At 50.7% G+C, this 23,151-nt stretch overlaps 8 protein-coding genes across 8 annotated transcripts; 1 reads left to right on the top strand and 7 right to left on the bottom strand.

The window, feature by feature from the left end:
* Window positions 1–1,643: 1,643 nt before the first annotated feature.
* On the bottom strand, window positions 1,644–4,704 carry P174DRAFT_453246 (mismatch repair ATPase MSH2). The gene is made up of 2 exons (XM_024829139.1): window positions 4,607–4,704; window positions 1,644–4,554 (listed from the first exon to the last, which is right to left on the bottom strand). The coding sequence occupies exons 1-2, from the start codon at window positions 4,628–4,630 to the stop codon at window positions 1,756–1,758; spliced, it is 2,823 nt and encodes a 940-aa protein (XP_024680598.1). The 5' UTR covers window positions 4,631–4,704; the 3' UTR covers window positions 1,644–1,755.
* A 174-nt stretch (window positions 4,705–4,878) lies between these two features.
* Window positions 4,879–6,565, bottom strand: P174DRAFT_444015 (DNA replication factor Cdt1 C-terminal domain-containing protein). The gene has a single exon (XM_024827977.1). The coding sequence runs from the start codon at window positions 6,435–6,437 to the stop codon at window positions 5,046–5,048; it is 1,392 nt and encodes a 463-aa protein (XP_024680597.1). The 5' UTR covers window positions 6,438–6,565; the 3' UTR covers window positions 4,879–5,045.
* Window positions 6,566–6,851: 286 nt separating this feature from the next.
* On the bottom strand, window positions 6,852–7,764 carry P174DRAFT_444014 (uncharacterized protein). Its single transcript, XM_024827976.1, has 3 exons — window positions 7,619–7,764; window positions 7,448–7,548; window positions 6,852–7,383 (listed from the first exon to the last, which is right to left on the bottom strand). The coding sequence occupies exons 1-3, from the start codon at window positions 7,728–7,730 to the stop codon at window positions 7,165–7,167; spliced, it is 432 nt and encodes a 143-aa protein (XP_024680596.1). The 5' UTR covers window positions 7,731–7,764; the 3' UTR covers window positions 6,852–7,164.
* A 1,238-nt stretch (window positions 7,765–9,002) lies between these two features.
* On the bottom strand, window positions 9,003–11,103 carry P174DRAFT_462495 (putative C2H2 transcription factor; the record flags this gene model as incomplete). Its single annotated transcript, XM_024830130.1, has 3 exons — window positions 9,003–9,176; window positions 9,236–9,778; window positions 9,805–11,103. The coding sequence occupies 3 exons, from the start codon at window positions 11,101–11,103 to the stop codon at window positions 9,003–9,005; spliced, it is 2,016 nt and encodes a 671-aa protein (XP_024680595.1).
* A 6,419-nt stretch (window positions 11,104–17,522) lies between these two features.
* P174DRAFT_462494 (Golgi transport complex subunit COG5) lies at window positions 17,523–18,953 on the bottom strand (the record flags this gene model as incomplete). The annotated part of the gene is made up of 1 exon (XM_024830129.1): window positions 17,523–18,953. The coding sequence occupies one exon, from the start codon at window positions 18,951–18,953 to the stop codon at window positions 17,523–17,525; it is 1,431 nt and encodes a 476-aa protein (XP_024680594.1).
* Window positions 18,954–19,266: 313 nt separating this feature from the next.
* On the bottom strand, window positions 19,267–20,708 carry P174DRAFT_410939 (class II aldolase/adducin domain protein). Its single transcript, XM_024824259.1, has 5 exons — window positions 20,279–20,708; window positions 19,967–20,227; window positions 19,773–19,905; window positions 19,548–19,716; window positions 19,267–19,500 (listed from the first exon to the last, which is right to left on the bottom strand). Exons 1-5 carry the CDS (start codon window positions 20,541–20,543, stop codon window positions 19,426–19,428), a joined length of 903 nt encoding a protein of 300 aa, XP_024680593.1. The 5' UTR covers window positions 20,544–20,708; the 3' UTR covers window positions 19,267–19,425.
* A 209-nt stretch (window positions 20,709–20,917) lies between these two features.
* Window positions 20,918–22,101, bottom strand: P174DRAFT_444008 (uncharacterized protein). Its single transcript, XM_024827975.1, has 2 exons — window positions 21,671–22,101; window positions 20,918–21,608 (listed from the first exon to the last, which is right to left on the bottom strand). Exons 1-2 carry the CDS (start codon window positions 21,706–21,708, stop codon window positions 21,218–21,220), a joined length of 429 nt encoding a protein of 142 aa, XP_024680592.1. The 5' UTR covers window positions 21,709–22,101; the 3' UTR covers window positions 20,918–21,217.
* Window positions 22,102–22,293: 192 nt separating this feature from the next.
* P174DRAFT_444007 (cytochrome c oxidase subunit 6B family protein) lies at window positions 22,294–22,864 on the top strand. The gene is made up of 2 exons (XM_024827974.1): window positions 22,294–22,561; window positions 22,628–22,864. Exons 1-2 carry the CDS (start codon window positions 22,337–22,339, stop codon window positions 22,748–22,750), a joined length of 348 nt encoding a protein of 115 aa, XP_024680591.1. The 5' UTR covers window positions 22,294–22,336; the 3' UTR covers window positions 22,751–22,864.
* The last annotated feature ends 287 nt before the right edge of the window (window positions 22,865–23,151 follow it).

Here is a 23,151-nt window from a genome sequence, read left to right as displayed (position 1 = left end):
CAGCTTATCGGCTAGTACCAGTGTGGCCCAGCAAGGACGCCTATAGATGTCCGTCGATGAACACAGTGTATTTCCCAGGGCGAACTTAACCAGAATCAGATCTAATTAATTACCAGTATTCGAGTTGTTGATCTTTCCATAAGGTACTAACACATGCATATAGATGGAGTTGCCGCTTTAAGAAGTCGAGCTCGTTGAGTCATGTGATTCACTCAGTCTTATTGTTCTCCTACTCTGGCTACTTCGCTACCTCGCCAACGAAGTCGAGATGCAATAGAGGAGATATCTGGCCTCGCTGTGAAATGCTGGTCAACAGCTACCCCTATTATGTGGCACGAGGAGGCATCCCTCTCCTCTTCCTCTAGATCTCCTGTTCTCTAACCTTCTAATGCTGTGCAAATTGTGCAAAGCGCGTCTTTTGCTATATCTCTCTAGTTTAATTCCTACACAGCATGTACTTGTGAGAGATGATGGGCATGTAGCTAAAGATGATTAGTTGCTGTTGATCCGTCAACAGGCCGGGAATTTCTCGATGATGGTAGGATAGTACTGGACTTTGATCGCGGCCCCTTGTAAGGCTCTCTAGCCTGTTTTATAAGGTATCTGCTCACATGGCCATCTAGGGAATGATGTCGAACAGTACAAGTTGGCTGTTGGTCTTCGCGAGATTGCCTGTCTATATGGCTCTGGGACATATCGTCCATCTTGGACCAAAAAGATAGCTGCTCTTCAGAACTATCTTCGCCTGGTGAAATTTCTTCTACTGACAGATGAATCACTCTCGTCCGCCTATCTATGGCACCCCGAACTTCATGCCGAGAATATCTTTGTCCACCCAGAAAGACTATCAGAAGTGCTAGGTATTATATAGACTGGCAGTCAACCGAACTATTACCGCTTTTTGACCACGCGCGCCAGCCATATTTCCTTGATTACGATGGCCCTCCGTCGACACAGACCTTGATCCACTAGCATTTCCAGAGAATTTCCATGAGATCAGCCCTGCCGAGCAAGCCAAAGCCCAGAACCTGTATCTGAAAATGTCACTCTCAGCTTGTGATTGAAGACTGGCTTGTAATAATAACAAAACACTGTTCAGAGCCATGGAATTCCGACAGACAACAAGTTCTGAGTTGATGCTACTTGCTCAAAATCTCCTTATAGCCGGGGAGGCGCTATACCAACTTCGTTGTCTCGAACTTGAAAGAGGAATGGTCGAGTCTTCCAGGCGTGCAAGTCTCTGGCAATCCGCCGTTTCCTTTGCAGTTTTCGGCGGATGAGGCTGAAGCAGTTAGCGAAGATGCGTCTGGTGCAACTAGGGCAACGAAGTTAATGCGGGACTTGAGACAGTTCGTTAGGTGAACTATGGCCTGATAAAGGTGTTGTACGGCCAGAGCAGTATGACGATGCAAAAAGGCTTCTGAAACAAGCAAAGACGGAGATGATTGATCGGCTCGCTCATTCTGAAGCGGAGAGAATTGCAATGGGAAGAGTCATGGCCATTTGATGATTGAAAACCGCAATCTCTTAGTCGACTATCCTGATGCTTGGGCACTTTTGTAGACAGTATTGCCATATAGCGGTGATCGTGCCATATGGCCTAAAATAGTATACCAGGGTAGCGACATCTCAAAGACTAAGAACAGAATTATATCATTGTAAACCGGTACATCTAGCCATTTGACTTTGACCCTTGTATACACACCCAACGCCTTACGCTATACCCGAAACTTCAAAGTAGCTATATGAAGACCATCACAAAGCCTTGATACCCTGGAAGGCCTTGTTTGCCCGGAGTTTCTCATCAGCATTGACCAGATCGCGCATGATCTGCCTCTTTTCCTCCAAAGTCAACTTTTTGTCAGACGACTCAATCTCCGCCTTCCACTTCAACAGCATCCCCTTGAGCAGCGCGCTGCCCTCCTCCACCTCTTCCTGAGAATACCCGTCCATAGACACGCTAGCCTGCTGCGCCTGGGCCTCTGCAGACGTAAAATCCTCGAGCTCCTCGGCTTTCTGCCGGGCCATATTGACCACCTTCTCCGGGAACCGAACCAGCTCCGCAACGTGGATACCGAAGGATTGGTCGCAGATACCGGGCTCGACGCGGTAAAGCAGAGTCACCTGCTGCTTTTTGGACTTTTCGTCTCCTGAGTTCTCATTAATGCCGTCTCCGATGAAGGCCACCACGTGCAGGTTTTTGACGGATTTAGGGTATCGATCCGCGAGGGCTGTGAGCTCGTGGAAATGCGTTGCGAAGAGCCCGAAGCAGCGGATCTCGGTGACAATGTGCTCGGAGATAGCCCAAGCCAAGCCGAAGCCGTCGTAGGTGCTGGTGCCGCGGCCCAGCTCGTCGATGATGATGAGGGACTCTGAGGTCGCAGACTTGAGGATATTGGACGTCTCCAGCATCTCGGCCATGAACGTCGAGACACCCTTGAGTTGCGAATCGCTTGCGCCGACACGGGCGAGAATGCAGTCGAAGATTGTCAACTCAGCCTCGGAACAGGGCACGAAGCATCCCGTCTGGGCCATGAGCGCAATAACGCCGATTTGGCGGATGTAGGTCGATTTACCGCCCATGTTGGGACCGGTGATGATGAGGAAGGAGGACTCATCACGGATCAGGGACACGTCGTTGGTGATGAAGGAGATGTCGTCCTGCATTTCCATGCAGGGATGCCGCGCCTCCTTGAGGATCGTATTTCCCGTGCCGCGCGGGTGCATCTTGGGGCGGACATATGCGGTTGGAGCATGCACAGCAGCATGGGCGAAGCTCACAATGACATCGAGATGGGCAAGAACACCAGCAAGCTGTTCCAGCACGGGACAGTAGGACGCAGCCACGTTCACCACCTCGCTCACCAACCCTGTCTGGGTCCGGTTGTAATTAGACGAGAGCTGATCGTGCTCCCGGCGCAGAGCTTGCATTGTGGAAGTGGTAAAGTACACTCCGTTCTTCTGGGTCGAGCATTCCTGGTACTCTCTCTTGTTTCTGATGCAGCCCGCCTCGTTCCGAGTCAGACGGAAGCACCAGCCATGCACACGGTGGTTTTCCAAAAACAGCTTCTTGTCTACCTCCTGATCCAGGTTCTTGGCCACCCGGCGATGCTCCACATCCATGTCATGTCGCAGCTTATCCAACTTTTTCCGAATAATGCGCAGACTGTCATCAAACTCTGGCTTGATGATGAACTCGTGGTTCTCCAGCGCAGCCAGGTCGACCGTAGTCTCCACCATTTCCTCCAACTTGGCTAGGCTGTCCGAGTGGCTGCGCAGTTTGCTGGTGTACTCCGTCTCCAATGGAGTCTGGTATTGCTCGTCCATAACATTCTCGAGCGAGCTGACAAAGCCAGGCAGACGAATCGCAACCTGATACACTCGTACCACATCTTCCAAGTTGGCCTGCTTCCGCTGGAACCGCTTCGCGAGCCTGTACAAATCCGGAATGGAGCGAAGATGCTCCTCCTGCAGCGTTTGTCTCAACTCCGTATTCTCAACGAAAGCCTCAACCAGCTGCTGTCTCTTCTCAATTTCAGCGAGATCCATGAGAGGCTGCTTCAGCCATTGCGCCAGCAGGCGACTACCGACAGGCGTCTTGCAATGATTCAATAAACCGAACAAGCTCATGGTCCTCGATCCGTCCCGCGGACCAGGCATGAGATTCAACGCCCGAAGGGCAGAGGCATCCAACTTCATAAACTGCGACAAATCATGCTGGTAGAGCTGATACTGCCCGAAATTGCTCGGGTCGGACATGACACCCAGATACTTGATCAGGGCCGACGCAGAGCCCATCGCGAGCTTCAGCTCCGTCTGCGGCAACGTGGCCGCGGAGCGCTCGTCCCTGAGCAGCCGAGTGAGATCCTGCTCGATATCCTTTACCCCAAAGTCCGCCACCGGTCTCTCGGAGATAGCAATCCCACAGTTGTCAGCGATAGCCCGGATCTTGCCCAGCTCCACATCCTTCCTGTTCGCATCCATCTGCACCAGACACTCCTTGACACCAAGCTGAATAATCAACGACTCAAAGTTCGAATAGATATCGTTGTCCAGGAACTCGCTCACACCCAGTTCCCGCACACTCGCATCCGCAAAGCAGACCCCGACACCACGCGCCTCTGACGCCTTGGCGGAAATCTTCACGGCCAGAATAACCGGCGCCGACTCCATGGCGAGCCCGCCCACGCTGCCCAGCTCCTCTTCCACGTCCTGCAGGTTTCCCGGACTGGCTTGTTTCATCAACTTCCAGTGACCTCTGCCTGCCCCATTCGAGCCCCAGATTTCAACCCGTTTGTTGAGCTTCAAGAGTGCTTCCCGCAGGAAATTCCGGAACACGGTCACGCTCATGGTCACGGACGGCAGCCCGCCCGTCTCACTACGACCCAGGTTGCGGAGAACGGAGGTCGTTTTGTAGACTGTCCGAGCGATATATTCGGCCTCGGCGCCATGTGCAGAGTACCAGTCGCCGCGGTCGAAGACTCGGATTGTCTCATCGTTGCCGTTGGCCGAGAGGGAACGGTAGAAGCGTATGAAGCCGACTTCATCGTCGACCTGGGAGTTGTTAGCCGTATAATAGGTTGACATAAAAGCGCGGAGTGACTACCTTGAGATCAGGTCGAGACGACATTGTGCTAGCGTTGTCCGATACAATGAAAGGACAGTCGGGAAGCTAGCTCTTTGTCAATTCAAAGCGTCTCTGTTCTGTTGACGACTGATAAAAGTACCTAGTGCTGCGGCAGACGTGACTTGTGGCAACGCGGTCACGTGAATGCGCGTCTCGCGTTGAAGTGGTTTTGGGCCAATCAAATACAACAGACGCTACAAAGCATAATTAACAGTTTTGCTCTGAATGTATGTATCCATTATTATAGTAGACTCTGGAGGATATGTATGCAGGTAGCAGATGCAGCGCTAATGTACATGATGCTCGCTCATAATGCAAAGTAATGCTGGACACGCAGGTATGCCTTCGGTGGTATCAAACAATGACACAAAACATCCAAAAAGAAAGAGATCAGAAGGTTCATATGGAGAATCATCATCTACTCCAATTCCAGATTGCTGACCTTGGCACTGATCTCCTTGGGGTGAACACTGGCACAAGACTTTAGGACCACTGACTTAATTTGATTCACGGCAATGACTTCAATCCATTGTCCAGCAATGTCCGGTCGAGCCAAAAGTTCCACACACATTTCCACCTCCCTTGGTGATATTGGGTTCCGTAGAGAGTCCTGAATATTCTGCACAATCATCTCCAACTGGAACGGTTTCTTCTGGGCAGCCAAAACAGCTTTCGGCCCGCTGCCCACATAGCCAACTGGCCGAAGCAAGGCCAAAACGGCGACGACTTCCTCAGCGCGTTCAGCAGCCGCGCGCCGAAGCAGCGTTTCCTTCGACGGCGGGGGCGGCAGCTTGGACTGGAGCAGTTCCTTGCTCTTGATCCGCTCTAGAAGCCCCTTCCGGCGTGTGGTCGTCGCATCCAGCGGCTTGGCCGGGACCTCAGGCTGCGAATCAGCTCGCAGCTTCTCCGTCTTCAACTTGATAACTCCGCCCTTCAAATCCTGCAGCCGCTGCTGGCCCTTTCGAAATGCCGTGAACGGAGTAAGAGACTCGTGCACGGGGGAAACGCCCAGCGTCTCGAAGAAATCCACCCGGCTCTCGTCACCATTAACCGCATCCACAGCCTTCTCCCACAGCAGGTCCACAACCCGCTCGAACCGCTCGTGTAATTCCTTTTCATCGAACCGGTCCACCCGTTCTCTATTGACAGCCACCCGCTCCAAACACACCTTTCCAAGCCCGTAATTCGCAAGCCTGTACTTCGGACCGTTGCCCTCTTCTCCCTGCTCCCAAGCCCATATCAACCGCTGTAGATCCTTAACCACAACCTTCCGTTTCTTCCACACTCGCTCGACCGCATGAAGAAACTCTCGTAGATCCGCCGCAGTCGTTGCCCCGTTATGCGCAGAGTGAATCGCCAGCGCCTTCAGAAACGCCGAATGCAGCCCCAAGAATTCCTCCACACAAGCCGGACGCTCCACGACAATCGGACAGCTGGAACGTTTGGCTCTGGTACCGCCACGCTTCGAAGGGGAGGAAGGCGGCGCAGGCGCAGGCGACGCCTCAGGTTTCGAACACGCATAGTGACCGCTCCGGGGCGTAGAGACAGACAATTGGCTGAAACGAAGGGTTTTGGAAGGCGTGCCTGCTTCTTCCGGGATGGTGGTCTGGCTGGGCTCTCCTGCGGTGCAGTCGACATTTTCAAGCTCATTGAGTTTCCTCTTCTTGGAAGGCGAGACGGGGAGCTGGGCAGCAGCTGCTTGTTTGGTGTCTTGCAGCGTTGAGGAGCCTGGTTTGGTCGCTCTTGCGAAGCTCTGGATGCCGACCTGCCCTCGGGGAAGGCGGGTCTGTCTTGAGGAGGTGCGCGGCATCGCGGTTTCCCTTGTACTAACGGTGGGATTAAAATATATGATAGTAAGGTAGGAGCATATGTAAATATTAGGAAGGTAAGGTAGGTATGCAAAATAGTAAACTACCAGTGGGGTGTTTCCAATTGAATATAGCTCTGTGTATGGGTCGAAGGGGACTTGACGATGGAGATCGCTGACGGTTAGTTTTTCTTAGCGGAGCGCGAACGCGTCGAGGCGCGTGTTAGCGTGACGGTGCCGAATGCGGCTATATTACTCCGTAGATCACTGGGGATAATTCTGTCCTGCTTATTTTCATTCAAGATTGATCTGTTGATACTGGAACACAAGATATATGTAGTTTTCGAAGACAAATTCACTTGCGGTGCAAAATCATAGCATCCATACAACGGCATCCACTCGATCACTACAGTAATACCAACATGGAATGTCACATTCCACGCGAGCATGCAGATCACCAATCTTATCCAAGCCTATCTCTCTTATCGAACGACCCCCATTCTCGTCTAATCGGAGATGCAAGTTATCATAAAGTTCATTATATCAAGTTTGCTGCTGCAACCGACAAAGTGATTATCCATCAAAGTACGGAGAGTACGGAGTACATCATTCCCATCTCCCAAATCGTAACGTCATCCCAGGTCTGAGCCAGACCCCATTCGAAATCCAACTTGAATGCATCACTGCAAGCCCAAAGTACCTTAGGCGAAGCAGGTAAGCGAAGACTAGCTTACTTCCCTCCAAACCAACCCGACAAAGTCCCCTTCGCCTCACCCGCCTTCTTCTCAACCGTGCGATCAAACTGATCAACCTTCTTGTCCACCTCGTCAACTCCAGCACGGACTTTATCCGCCGCCTGGTAACGCAGCGAGTCAAGCTTGTGCTTGCCATTCTGGGCGATCTCGGGGATGCGCTCGTCCACCTTGGCCTTGGTGCGGGCGTTGTTGATCTACCGATAACACATCAGCATCTCTAGTCGCTCGGTACTAGTTTCATGTAGCTAGTGAGCTTACCGCCTCGTCACCAGTGGCATTCGCCTCCTTGCCGAATTCCTCGCCGACTCTGGCGGCTTCTGAGCCGCGGGGGATCTTTGCTCTGGCTTTGTGGGCGTCGACTGGAAGCAACAGTCATTAGCGAACCTACGCATATACTATCACCCAGAACCTCCTAAAGAGGAAACTCACTCTCCATCTCCTTCTTCGCGACCTGGGGATTCCCGCCGGCCCGATACATGTAGTAACCTAGACCGCCAGCAGCGGCCAGGCCAAGGTACATGGGTGTACGGCTCTTGGACATGGTGGGTGAGTGTGAATTGAGGATGTGTCTTCAGTTGAGTTGGAATCCGAGTATAGAGGTATTCTTGTTGTGGAATAGCTTTCCAGTCAAAGAGAAAGAAGAGACTTGAAGTAAATAAGAGGCAAAAGAAACGCAAGAGAGCTAGCAACCAAGGTCAGGGAGTGAAGTATGGGCGGAGAAATGGCCATGGTCACTGGGCTGGCTGGGCTGGCTGGGCTGGGCTGCCTATGACGTTGTCGACGAGATACTACCTTAGCTAGGTCTCTAGCTTACTGTCAGCTCACAGTCCTGCACCCCGTACTCCTCTCCAATTCGAATACTTTTCCCTTTTTCTTTGAATTTTAATTAAATTCAATGCCATCTCGGTGGTAGCTAGGTGATTAATTGGCTAGAGTTATCTTCATGCGGTCAGAGTTAATCAGCCACTGTTGATAGTTCGGTGTCTATACTGATATCTATTGCATCTGGGGTAATGTGCACCACGATGAGAATACCTTGCCATCGACGTCACCTGATGATCATCTTACGGAGAGCGTCTCATAGGGATGGCCAGAAAATGTACCCCTACCCGCTTGGTACTTGTGGTTTTGACGTCGTCGAGTGTAACATGTGGGGTAGACGTCATGTATCCGTGAGCTCATGCCCAGCCAACAGGACATGGCACATCATCCGATTTAGTAACAGTTTCATTAAAAATAGTTTATCCCGCTCAGATTGCAAGATTGCAATGGCTATACCCAGTCTCTTATAGACGCACAACAAATATACTAAAACAGAATCGAATCGTATCACAGGAGTGCAGTGACAGAAGATAAAGTATATCAAACAATTCAGTAGGTGAAATTCCACCGCGACCCGAGTAGGAAAACCCCCGCTTTCATAGTAGCTATATCCGAGATCGAGGCCGAGGGTATCTTCATGCCATAGAGAACACACTATCCCCCAATCAACGCCGGAACATGCAAAAACAACATCACCGCAAGCTACAGATCACTCGAGAATACCCGAACGAGTCCTTGCTATCTGAAAGAGCAGGCCTCCACAGCGATCAAATTCAAAGACAAAAAAACCCATGCATGAATCATCAGTCGTCACTTCATAAACGTCTCCGCGTTGATACGGATCCGTAGGTGCAAAAGTGCAAAGTTCAAAATATTCGGGTTAAATCGGCAGGATGGTCAAATATTTCAAGGATAAACCGAGGGAGACATAGTCGCGACATCAAAGTAGACCCTATCTGGCCGGATAACATACGAAAGCTGTGGACGGTCTTCATCCGTATAACTTTGCAGTATTTTTATTTTCGCTCGTGGCGACTGCAACAAGTGCCTCGAGCCTTCCCATCCCAGAGTCCCGTGCGGACGCATTGTGATAGAAATCCGGTCGTGGATCGGGTTTCACATTGTGCTGATAGCCATCAGGAAACTGCGAGAGCGGGGGGCAAGCCTGTATTGTACATTAGCGACTGTGGCCGATCATCGAATGTCCAGGAAACGGGGGCGTACTGAGTGAGATGTATCGCAGGTCATGGAAGGTGGATGGGACTCGATGTAGCCGTTGTTGTGCACAATGGCTGGGTGGTACTCGAGTGATGCTGTAGAGGGTGTGTGAACGCCTTCACTGCTACTCGAGTCTTCAGGAGATGTCCGCGTCGCCTGGGAACCCGAGGTATGGCTGCCATACCACCCCTGCATCTTCTCATACGGAGAATGCCCAGTAATTCCCCGCGACTCCTGAACTTGTTGTTGATACGACGAAGACGGCCGGGACGACACATTCTGTAGCTCTGCAATCGTCTGCTGACTCCAGTGTGATGCGTCTCTGGGAAGAGGCTTGTCCCTGATATGCAGTCCTGTGAGATTGGTATGTAGTGACATATCCCAGGAGACATGACCGCGGCGATGACCGGGCCCAGATATCGGAGGGGCCGGTCGGTTCGCGGGCTGCGAATAATTGAAACCTCCTCCTAAAGCATAACTCGGCGATGGCTTGCTGTGGCTGTCAATCTGCATCGGACTAGGCCTTCGGACGGGGGGAGTCAGAGGCCGCTGGTGTAACACAACCTTGTCGAAACTTTCGATTCCCGGCAATCTGGGGGCTGTTCTGTCGCGCCACTTGCGCTGACCGGTGCGTCAACGGTATCAGGAGTTTGGTAATGGGACAATCCACTGGTGGCAGGTCTGGGAAGTGCAAAGTGAGTTGAAGGATGCCAGGTCCGTCTCCGCAGGTCGGCATCAGCAGCACTGTACGCATTTTCTTCTCTCGAAAACGAATGAGTGGAGCTGACTGGGCTTGCAAAAACTCCGCCCGGCGGCGGATATGCTGCCGTTGTAGGAGTTGCCGACCCGACAAGGCTGGGAGGATAATTGTTCGGTTGTTGAGACGAGAAGGGATTCGCACTGGTGGGCACTGAGAGACGACGAGCTGCCGTCTTGCCGTCCCAGAATCCCGACATGTGGGCGGCGGAGGGCCTCGCCGAAGCTAAGTGAGGACTTCCGTTGCCACCAGCAGCAAAAAGATGATGAGAAGGTGTGTAAGGGGAGCCAACTACAACGGTAGGTCCTGGGATGCCGCGCACTTGGCCTGGTGGAGTTGTGGGGATATCTGCCATCGTATCCAGACTAAGACGAGCCCTGGCGCTCCCATCATTGGCCATGATTAATGGCGGCGGTCGACGGCGAAGCTCCGGAGGTTGACTGTACGTTGATGCCGTCGACGCGATACTCGAAGTCGAGAGATTTCTGCTGTGGCCCCGACTATGCGTTCCCTGACTACCCCCCGTGCCGGCTCTAGCTCGACCTTGAGGACGGACCCTGTCGGTGCGAATCTGCCGTTGGAAACGTGTTCCAGTAGCTGCAAGCGAATCCCCAGGAATCTCCTCGTTCACATGCACGGTCTGCGCATGTTGACGAAGGTTATCAAGGCGTGAAAACCGCCTGGAACAGTGACATTGAAACGGACGCTCCCCAGTGTGCTTCCTGATGTGTCTGGCAAGATGCTCGCTTCTGGTAAAACTCAAGTTGCATGGCGGGAAATCTGTGCAATAGAACCGTTGCCCTTTTTTCTTCTTTGATGGAGGGGCGTTGCCTCCGGCGTCGGACTCATGATCGGAGCCATCACGGTCTGCATCGGATTCCCCATGCGAAGTTCCATTGTGTCCTAATGACGGTTTTGTTCGAGAAGCCGAGTCGTCTTGGATCTTATGCACGTTGCGCGGAGTTGCGTCTTCTGTGCCACTGTTCATAGTTCGCGACCTGTGCTCTTCTGTAGCTGACACATTCGTATGGGGTCGAGGTGTGGTTGGAGTTGCTGCCTCCTCCATGGCCCGAGTTTGCGGTGAAGACGTATTATTTACTGGTAAGAAGGAAGTCATGTTGACGGCGACGAAGAGGTCGGCGACGGTGTGGCTTCCGCCCTAGGAAGAGAAAACGAGCTCTGACGAAATCTTATCCTCCCACGATTATAAGACGTAGTATTTGATATAAAAAGAACGCGAGGATTCGATGAGAACGGTTAAATGGCGCAGTAACTATAGCGCGTAATGGCGACTGGGTAGGTTGCGCATACAAATGTCAGCAAATTCATCGCCGTCGCAAAGATGTAACGACGAGTGTGTCAATCTCGGCCAAAGGGGACGGTGTCCAAGAGGGGTATGACTTTTTTTTGCCCACCGGGTCCACATACAAGGGAAGGAGGGGGAGGAGAACAAGAAAAGAGCCGCTACGTACTGAATTGCTAGCTCAAAAGAGGGGAGCCTGGAATGTAGGAGGAATGTGGAAGATGCCCGTCTATCCGAGTACCTGACGAGGATGACGAAGCAAGGGTAGTGAGTTTGTACGAGAGAGGCGCAGTCATCCGTTGAGCGGTAGCATCTCTCGAAGATGGACCAAAGGAAGGTAAAAGAAGTATATACCGATGAGGAGGATGAAGATGACGGGAAAGAGAGGATAAGGAAGATGGAGGAAAGGGCGGGTTGGGGCAAGGAGCTCAGAAGGAAGTTTGGTGGACTCGGTCGATCAACTTTCCCAAGCTGAACCGCTCGTGCGGTTTCGAGTCCTTTGGTTGTGGGTTTGTTTAAGACAGCTCGGAAAGCCGATGAAACTGATCCAGGAAATGGGAGACTGGGCGCGGATTCCTCGCCTTAGATGCACGGTCCGTTAAGTAAGAACAATAAGAAGTCAATATTTGATTATCTGAAAGCGAAGAATAGATTAGGTATTAATGATCAAAAGAGGAAGAAGCTGAGGAGGCGAAATGTAGTAAGCGGCTGAAGTACCTACAAGGAACGGATGGAGCCGCGACGACCAGGGGGAAAGATGAGAATAATAGGGTGACTAAAAAAATAAGGCAAAGGGAGGCAAAAGCAATGATGGAAAAAGGAAGATAGATCAGAAAGGGTAACTCGAGAGGGAGGAGTCGAGACTGCAGGACGGTCAGCAAGATGCGACAAGTCAAAATAAGAGGAAGTGATCGGAAGGGGAGAGAGAGATCTGGTAGCAGGATGTTTGGATGACGGTAACCCACCACCGCGCCCCCAGGTTCCAGACAAATGCAAAATAGGGTCGGTGGGATAAAATGGTGACGATGATACACTTACTAGGTAGCTAGCCAGAGCCTTCAAGATTCAGTCTCTATGCCAGTTATCGAGTCGTTTAAATGGAGGCTTATCGGAAACAACGGTCGGCGTGGGATGGCGGCCGAGCGAGGGGTAGATACATAGACAGATAGACGAGGATGAAGAAGAGGAGGGGGAAGAAGTACCTTAAAGAACAGATCAGCAGAATGATCCAGGTACCCAAGGCTCCTAGGACAATTACAGTATTTGGTGGAGCTATTCAAGCAGGGACAAGACCTGATGATAGCCTGATGGTGATACCTAGATTCTGGATAGAAACGTAAGTCCCCAATCCTACTACTAGTGCTAAGGTAGCAATGTACCTACTACTCAGTCGGTATACTGCTGTAACCGACCTGAATGGACCATCGAACAGTCCAGCTTACTCCGTACCCTCCAGTTATGGACCGGTAATGACTCAATTATGTCTTAGACTAACGGTCTCACACCAATTTAGCTTCCTACTATCTTCCAAATCTATGTAAAAGGTTAAGTCCCAATTGGGACAATTACTAGGAACTGGCCGCTGTTGACTTTACTAGCTTGCCGGCAGTAAATGGGGATGATGGCATATGATACGATGATCGCTTAAGGCAGACTAAATGCGATACTTTAGCCCCAGGAACTGACTCTTGGTCCGAACCAACAACAGGAATCATCGACCAAGGTAACTCTGGGGGTCATAGATGGCAAATTCTGGAGTGGAGACTGCTGGACAACTCAAGTCCAGAGTCAAAAGTCTGGGAGACCGATGATGATGATGATTATTTCACGGATCACTCGGTTTTATTTCTCAGAACGCCCGTATGGATGACGCGACCATGGAAGGAAGCGCCAAAGTGCAGGTACCTTACTGCAGTACTGTATCTATGTAGAGTGTTGTGGACACTCAACCAGTATGGCAGCCATACTGAAAGGGAAGGATATGAGAGTAGATAAAAAAGCATGATGCTCTATGTATCGACTACCTATCAACTCCAACAACGATGTAATAATCTAGGAGAAGTTGGCACTTGGCAGTGCAGTTGCCAGAAATATGCTAGGCGCTGATGGTCCAGTAGCCGGTATGTCTCGGATACGAGACCCCCATCAGGAACAAGGCGCCTAACAACCGGACTGGCAGACCCGTCCCTGTTGCGCAGGTCTTGGTTATTGACCTTGGCTGACAACCTGACTGGTATTGTTATGATCTCAATCGTGACCATCATCCATTAAGAAAGACATGACAATAATAATAACTAGAGGGTCCGGGTGGCTGGAAAAGACCTGGTAAGGCTGGGCCAGGCCGAAAAGGCAGCGACGTGAGCGCGAGTCTCGAACCAGGTCTGGTTGGTGGCGTCGTGCCGCTGGGCTCGAGGGTCCTCTTTAAAGCCTGATAAGTTCTAACAAGGAGGCACCAGGAACTTTACATAGCTCCATAACACTACCACATATATACACGCAATGTGGTCGGCTGAATTTTCCAACATACTTCAACAATTACTTTTGCCAGTCATCGATGAATAGATACAGCTTGTGAGAAGGATAGAGAAATACCAGAGTCATGGCATAATACACCATAGCTGGTGAGGAATCTGGTACATTCCAACTTGCGGCCACGGACTGAACAATACCGCCGACCGGGCCATCGGACTCGTTGACGTTGACCATCTTGATCTTTGGTACAGTGTGTCTTCAAGTCTTGGTAAGTTTGGGGAATCTCGACCGTACTCCCCCTACGCGATCATAGGCAAAACTATGAGTGAGGTATGCAATGTGAATTGTGATACGGGACCCCTTACTTCCACCCATGTGTACACAGTACAGCAAAAGTCTGTGCGACGTTCTAAAAGAGTTCTCTATCCCAGACCTGCAGCCTCTGTTGTCTGTAAGGAAGAAATTGACCGATTTTAGCGATTTTGTGACCTGTCTCGTTGTTATTGATTAGCGATGCAAGGGGAAAGCCCTAGATAAGTAGTAAAGCGGATTCCCAAACAGTCGGTGGAATAATACTGAGTACCTTGCGACTGCATATGTATCTGATCAGCACGCAAAGGACACGACAATAAGAGGTCTCACACTGGTTCTTCAGCCGAATAAGCAGAAGTATCAGGCTGGGATTAATTCTCCGATTGCCATCCTGAAGCTAACGCTGCCATGCAGCGTCTCTGCAGAGTGCTGTAACTTATCCCGTTGAGCCCAAAGCAGACAAAGGTCATTTGGAGTGCGAATACAGATCACCTGAACACCTCAGGCTTCGAAATTGAGTTATGATGAGAATCTCTGACCATGTATGGACTATCTGCTCGACTGCCGTACCATACTCTTTCCTCACCTTCTCCTCTTTGCGGGGACACGGACCATTGTGGAAAGCTTGTTCCTGTGCATCCATTTGGTCGAAGGCGGACTGGAACGAACTGTCTTAAGACCGTGGAACTGAGCAGCGAAGATCCAGACAAAGAGCTTCCAAATATTTCGAGAGAAATAGGGGCGAAACGACCTATTGTCCAGGCTATAATTGATGTCAATGTCAGCAAGTCGGAGCATCAACGGTCTGCAAACGGCATGCCGGATAACCAGGAAAGTCAGTCTGCTCGGGGCCTATTGACATCTTCTGACATCCATGAGGGGTCATTGCTTGGAAACACCGTGTGCTAGACCACTAGGTGCGTATGCTTTGACGATTTCAACGTGAGGGAGGCGAGAACAAGATGTTGGGACTCCAGGTCTTTACGCCACTTGGAGAGTTGATGATGTGCTTGACCCATCAGAGCGATAAAACAGGGTCACAGGAAGCACTTTTGATAACAGCACTTTCTGAGTGTCCATTACTTGTTCTTAACGCTTCTAGATGATGTACACAATGCTAAATGCACCTATCTCCAGTTTCAACGCGGACTGCGCATTAGTCTCTGCAAATTCCGAGATATCCATCCAATTGGCCTGATGAGGGATCCGATCGTAAAAGTATCTGTACCTTACCTCGCGTCCTCGCCTCCCTTAACTCACTCGGAAATCGCCTCTGCATCCTGACAGGCTGACACTCAAGTCCGTTGACCGTCTACCATGCACTGGGCAAGAAGGTGGCGGCGTTTCCGGATCCTGAGGGGTAGATCGACGTGGCACTGGCCAACTACGCCTTGTTGACCGCTGTCCATGCCCCTGCTTACGCGCTTGCTTTTTGCCTGTTCCACCGAACGGTGTGGACGGAGGAAAGGCGAAACGGAACTCTGGGGCTGTCAGTGATGATATGAGCTCAGCTGGTTGGTTTGTGCCTTTTACCAGGAGGGCGGGGGTTCTCTGGTCTTACCCCTCACCCTGATTTCTGGATTTCCACGACGCATCCAGTTCAGGGTAATATCATTGGTGAGCACGCTGATAAGAACAGTCGTAATCGTGAATAATAAAGTGGTAAGTATTAATCTTTAGAGCAGTTGAGTCCTCTTAGGTATATCATGCCTGCACGGGGTACATTGTACCACTTGGAAAGCGGGGTATCGTTCGATAGCTGTAGATATAGACAGTTGGGGATAGTACCTACGAACAGGTACCTGCTTAAACCTTGTTACTCTAAGGTACATGGCTAGAAGTAGTCGGTAATATCGATTAATTAGCATGGATATCTCAAACACCCTAGTCCTGCAGGTAGAAAGCCACTATCTGCATCTTACCCCTCCGGCAATATCACTTCTGGTCCTTTTCCTGACTGAGCATCTGAGGTCAAATATGCATATTATCCTATTAATAGAATGTAGATATCATGAATCCTCTCCCTGCTCTATCAATCTTTCAACGTCGAATCCTCGTGGAATCTGCGGAGTATACTCGAGAGCCGTCCTCTCCATATATATACTACAGCTATTTATCTGAGATATTAGATATACATTCAAGGTCAAACATATGGCCCACCTCCGTCTCTCCAGTACGACGCACGTCGTGCATTGATATAGCGTATCACAAATCAGCAGTGCAGCCTCAAGATGCAAGACGCAAGAGCAGGACACGAGACCGAAAGTAAGCGCATCCTATATAGAGTACTCCAGAGTATATCCTATGCACACATCTTTTGCTTGTGGCCGTTATCTGGCATGTGGGCGAGTAAGTGGCATGGGGAAGGTTCATCTGTGCTCAGTAAACTCCCGTAGACTGCTGAATGTAAAGTTAATATGGTACCTTTTACTTTTGAGGGAACTCTGTTGTCTGAGTATGCATAGCTTGGCTGCTTAGATCTGCCTATCTTCAAAGTTTAGTTGGATTTCTCCGACGGGACTACGGGACTGGTTGACAATGATGAAGGGCTTGTGCCGGGACTCAGTATTGCATTTGGAGGGATATCAACGTTGTCAGTGTGGAACACGGTTGGAGCAGACGGCGATATCTGCATTGCATTCGGTCTCAAGGCACTGATAGCTGTGCATGCATTATTGATAAGGTACACAACACAATCAGCATTGCTCAAGCGCAAGACACGAGTCTACAACACCATGGCTAGCTCCAGTAATATAGGCCATACAGTCCCTCAACTATCACTCCGACCCAGTAGCAACACCCTGCGAAGAACTTGCGTTAGCTGCACCAGCCATCCCACGTCTCAGGTGTAACCCCCACACTAATCGGCGTACTGTGTACCTCATCCAGGAGTCGAATTCTGTCGTGCCGTTTGCTGCAGGTATTTCTGCTATAGAGTGCTTGCTCGCAGGGGAACGGAGTTGGCGAATAAGTATGTGATGTGAGGTGTTTAAAATTAGCCTGGGAGCGATTAAGGTAGCAGACTGAGGTGAGATATTCACGAGCTGGGTCATTGACAGTGCATATGTGGCCGTGGTGGTTACGCTCGGATATATGAAGACAACGCTAAGATAGCATTTCCCCCCAGCTAAATTGGTCGGGTCTTTGAAGATGTAGCCCTGACTCGAGTATTTCTTTCCTGGCAGTAGTGTTGGTCGAGCGACGATGACTACTGGTCGGGTGACAATGATAAATGGCGTAGTTGCTGCTCCTTGTACTTAAGCGTACCCAGCATATCTGAGCGACCAAGGACCCTGTCACATTCGTATGAATTGGACGACCATGAGTGTTCCTAGGTAGCAGAACTCGTTGGTGCCGCTCAATATATAGCCAAGGAGCGCCTAGCAATGACAAGGCTGAATGATCAAGGATGATATCAATGGCTTGCCTGTCATTCTTGTAGATCGTGTCTACCTCTCCAACGCACCCACAACAGACCCAACCATCACCGCTGCTTCTCTCTCCCAGTTCCCAGCCTCAGTTCCTGACCGCTTGTCTGTCACCAGTGTTGAGGCTGGGAGCTGTGAGCCCCGCAGGACGCATTCCCTAATATCCTTCCTGAGTCTATCCCGGTTTGACCGGAGCGTCCGTACTGAAACACCGCCGCGACTGACGATCTCCTGGACTCGCGGCGCCAACGATGAAGCTAACGATCGCCAAAAGTACGAAGGGAGAGATGTAGTATCCAAAACGTTCAGCAGCGGCTGGAGAAGGTTGTTCTTGGAGGCCACTTCTTGCTCTCGAACCTCTGTACCATTGCTGTCGCCTGTGCTAGGAGCCGAAGCGGGTAAAAGTGGGTGGGTTGGCGGACGAAGGCCGCTGAGGATCGCCTCGAGTGCAAAGATATCCTGACATCGTCCCGAGAGTTCAGACAGCGTTCGTTCGAGACTCGGAAGCATGGATAGTGATCGGGAAAGAGCGTTGACGGACGCCACGATGGCCGTGTGCATGTAGCCCTGCAATGCAGAAAGCAGAAGCTCTGGCTGAAAACTGGCTGGCGATGGTAACGTCTTCGGGACTGGAGATAGGATGTACAAGACGGTAACGGCAGAAATCAGCCGGGCTCGCGCGTCCCGGGCTTGACGGTATCCGGTTTGAGAATGCGAGCCCGCCGCGATGGACGACATGGAGAAGCGATTGATAGTCTGTTGCGCGCGCGCCTTGACCATATTCTCAGCCGGAATCACCAGCTCACCTCTCAAAGTCCAGATGACCTTGACACGTTCCAATCCGTAGCCTTCCTCTCCCACAGTGGTAGCGGAGAACATCCGTCGTAAACTCACAATGGTAGATGCGGCTCGCTCCAGCGCTCGGTAGTCCTCTCTGCCAGGGCTGGCAGAGGAGCGATCTTGTGCTCCTGCAGTCACTGCTGGGCCACTCCGACCAGTCACCTCAGAAAGCTGACCCTCCAACTGCCTGCCGAGAGCCAGACAACGCGCGACCGCTCTCGCTAATCGCACGGTTGCCAGCGACTTTTCCGCAGCCACTCTGGCTTCGTCTGCGGCCTCCCATTTACGTAACACTTCTTGCTCCAGGCGTTCATAGCCTTTGGTCACAGAGGATATCTGCTCCTCCGTCTCCTTGAGAATCCGCTCCGCAGCTGCGGTTTGATCCCGCGTGTGCGTAAGCAGAAGGATAGCTGACTTGCTTGTTAGATTGTGGATGTGAGTATCAATCTCTTGGAGATCAAACAGCACCCGTGACAGTGGTGTGGAAAGGTCCAACGGTGTGTCTGTTGCATTGTTGGTTGCCAGGACCAAGGAATTGGCAAATGATGCCGGTGAGAAGTCGGGATCCAAAAACGCCTCGTAGTCAATGTATGAAGGTTCGCTGTCTGCCATTTTGTCCACAATATATGCAGTCGAATTACTCTATTTGGAAGAATGGGTATCAGAAGAAAACAAGATGAAATGACGGATAGGAGGTAGATGGACAATTGCTAAAGGTCTTGTTCAATTGATGCCGCCACAGAAAGTCAAAAAACTCTGATTTAGAGAAACCATCCCGGATCTTGCTGAATGATGCTAGAATAGTGACAAAAGTCTCGAGTATCATTTATTGCCTCTAGAATTGAAGTTGTTGATCACTCTTTGATGCCGTTGGTAGATGCCATGTGTCAGTCACGTGAGTGATATTAGTCATACCTTTCCTTTCCCCAAGGCTGTGAAGGCATTCAGATGACAACTTCTCCCACTCAGTAGACGATTTTCGATTTTCGATTTAAGGGAACTTTAATAACAAAGCCCTGAAACTAGGGTATGATTGCTACATTGATGACTAAAGGATCATTACAGGATTTGGGCCAAGTCTCTATTACTGAAGAACGCGGCCATTGCTCTCCTCCACAATCAACTCAAACTCAGGCTGAAACTCGGTATAAAAATTATGCTGCGGCATGTCAGTTTGCACTCTGAGAATCAACACGGTGGACCTACTGGGTTCTGAACGGCGTCAGCAGTATACTGCGCCACTTCATGGTTGACAATCTTCTTAGGGACTCCATTCGCAGCCGCGGCATCAGCCATCAACTGCGAACGACATGCATTATCCAAACTGAAGAACAGGAATGCAGCTTCATCGACGGTGTGACCAACTGTCAGTAGACTAGGAGACGATCAGCTCTTGCACAATCGCCAGGCGCAATACGAAGATTCCCATACCCGTGGTTCTGCAGAATACAGGCGATATTCTTCTCGCCTAGAGCCTTTGCAATCTGCTCGCCCTCTTCCTGGGCTAGTGCAATGCCACCATGATCATCATATACGCTCAGCTTCCCGTAGAAGTTACAGGCGTCTACCAGAAGAGTCAGCGTTCGCCAACCACAACCCTTCACTGGTATAGGTATAATACATACCCTGAGTGAGCATTTCAACGGGCCGCCCAAATGCACTCCACGTCTTTCCATGAATCGAATGTGTATGCGCCGCAGCCACCACATCAGGACGAGCCTTGTGAATCTCAGAGTGAATCATGAACCCCGCCTCGTTGATGGGAAGCTGCGCTCCTCTCTCCGTCACGTAGCCCTCGCTATCGACCAGAACCAGGTCCGAAGCCTTGATGGTCGAGAAATGCTTCGCGAACGGGTTCATCCAGAAATGGTCCTTGAGGACGGGGTCTGCGGAGATGTCAGTATGCGGACTCATGTCTGTCTGTAAACCTCCCTCACCTCTCATCGAGATATGACCAGACACCCCCTCTCCGTAGCCCTGCTTTCCGAAGAAGCGAAACGCAGCCGCCATATGCTCCTTCGCCCATTTGCGCTGCTCGTAGGGGTCGGTGAAGGTTGGGATGCCTTGGAGCTTGAGTGTACCTTCGCGATTGCCGCGCGCGATGGCCTGAAACTTTTCATCTGCTGCGGCAGGAGTAATTTTATTTTCTGGGGTGACAACGAGCGTCTGCTTCGCGGCTTCAGTAATTGTTGTGGTTGACATTTTGGATGATACATATAAAAGTAGACAGAAATCGGATTTTAGCAGTGAGCACGACTATGTAGCATTAAACTCGAAAATAACTAAGATGTAAGGTACGCCCTCATATATCTTGCCAGCCGAGCAACTCTACCACCATATCGCCAATCCTTTACCTATACAACGCTTATCATCACTTGAATCGGACTTCGCGGGTCAACTCCGAACCCCCGCTTGACTTTAGGTTGCCTGATCGCTTGTCGAGTAGACGGCGCAAGGCTCCATGATTCGTCGCAAAGATGATGTACGTATCTCCAGCCGATTATTATCCGACCGAAGGATTCATGGAGAGATCGAGACACAACTGATTGGTAATGCTGTTCATTGCACTACTGCCTCGCCCTCCGCCCAAGTGCAATCCCCATTAAGATCGGCAAGAGAGTCCAATCTTATTAGAATGTAACTAAAATGTGCCTGCACATATCATGATGGTGCTACAGTCTCCTGCAATATATCCTCATCCACAAGCATTGCACATTAATGCACCGTCCACTTCAACGCCATCTATACAAATCCAACCAGCTAGGGTATACACAATGATGATGGTACGATGCGACGTAGCGCCGTATCCGGATCGCCAAAATTAATGATAAAATGAAGAATTCAGGGCGAAAGTGTCGTCCAAGTCCACAAGAGCATTATGCAGCCTGCTCACCTTTCATCTCCGTGAGTTCGTACTCGCCACTCCCCTCACCCAGGTTCCGCCCTCGGCCGCGTCCGCGTGATGGCAAGAACGGTTCGTTTTCAACATCGTCAGTCTGTGGTTGGGATGGACTAGAAGACGACTGCGCCGTGCCCCTACCGCCTGCTATCCCGAACGTGATAGGTCTGAGTTCCCGCCACTGGCAGGCCCAGATACCCAGAGAGGTCATCAGAGCTGCGCTGGCGCATTGAAGACCCCACCAGAGCAAGTTGCGGGGTATTGAGCGGGTGTAGAACGACGTCGCGATGAGATGGAGGAAGTGGATTGTCAAGGCGAAGTCAGGGATGAGCTTTGAGCGGGACACGAGGAGGAGTAGGAATATCACGCTGTCAATCAAATCCGGTCAGCGAACCGAGCTCTTGCAGGGGTGAGAAGGCGTAGACAATACCCAAGTAAACTGTTCAACATCCATACTAATCCCAGCATCCACCCTATTGTTGTGTCCCCCTTAAGGCATCCCAGCTGAAAACTAAATCGAGAGAGAACCCCGTCCCGTAGACCAAAGTTGTGAACAGAATCAAGGCTGTAGCGGAGACATAGTAGGCAGTCTGCAGGAGGATGATCTTTCGAACAATCTTCAGCGGTGGAAGGTCTGTTCGGGACCCCGCGGGAGCCCGTCGGCGCGGGGCATGAACTATCGATAATGTATCGACCCTGGTGATGATTCGAATATTGTTTATGGAGAACGAGCGAGCGGGCTGGACAGTCTGGAAACGGACTTCTGCGAGTGCAAGCGTAGATATCGAGCAGATTCAGGATCACTTATGTATTTCGTAGGCAGTATCCAAGATTATCTTTTGACTTAAGCTGCTGTATCCCGCGGTTGAGTCAATTGATGATGAAAGTCAGAAGACGACTTGAAGCTGTCCCAGCAAATGACATGTTAGCGCCACAGCCGACAAGCCACGCGGAGCCGCCAATGCGGAATCCCCAGTGGAACTGAAGACACCCAATTCCTACCTTACAGATCACATTTGAGACGATTCTACTTCTCACTCTTCTTCCGCTGTACTCATATTACCACTCGAATCTTATTTAATATACCTTGATCAAAATGGGCTGGCTCCCTTGGTCCTCCGACGACTCCACCAAAGCCTCCGACGGCGGCCGTATAGCCCCAGACCGGAGCTCCCGCGAAAAGTGCTGGGAAGGCCGGGATCTATTCTTCTCCTGCCTGGACAAAAATAACATCATCGACTCGATCAAGGAAGATAAGGAAGCGCGGCGCCAATGCGGAAAGGAACTGGCACAGTTTGAGGGGGCGTGCGCGAAAGCTTGGGTATGTACCTCCTTCCCAGTCTTGAGTAGTTCGGGAGATAGCTTTCTAATCGTTGTTCCTGCATAGGTCAAATACTTCAAGGAGAAGCGGGTAATGGAATATAACCGGGACAAGACAATCGAGCGCATCAAGAAGGAAGATGCAGCCAAAGTTGCGGATCTCAAGGCACAAGGGTGGACGCCGAGGTGAGGCGTGTGCTATCGCGGAGATGAAGAAAGAAAAAGAAAAGAGAAGAGGAGATTACTTATTATGAATGTACTATATTACATTATATCGCCTCTCATAACGACTGTTGAATGAGATCTTGTATAATATTCGTATCTACCCAGTCGTCTCATTGTGCAGCATCCGAAGTCAAGATCGTCCTATTGCTCTACTCTAGCGGTGGATTCGCTCAACGCAGTGATATTAGAGGTAAGTGGTAATCCATAAAGATGTCATGACAACCCAGACGTGGAAGTCATTTCCTGCCATATCTAACCTTTGAATGCCTCGAAAGGATAACCCTGCACTCCTGTCGCAATGTCTTGGACAAAACAGAAAAGTAGCATCAAAGCCAACAACCAGCCATAAAACGCGGTGAACAATGG

Source organism: Aspergillus novofumigatus (assembly GCF_002847465.1).
Source record: "Aspergillus novofumigatus IBT 16806 chromosome Unknown P174scaffold_6, whole genome shotgun sequence".
Lineage (NCBI taxonomy): Eukaryota > Fungi > Ascomycota > Eurotiomycetes > Eurotiales > Aspergillaceae > Aspergillus > Aspergillus novofumigatus.
This window is presented reverse-complemented; position numbering and strand designations above follow the sequence as displayed.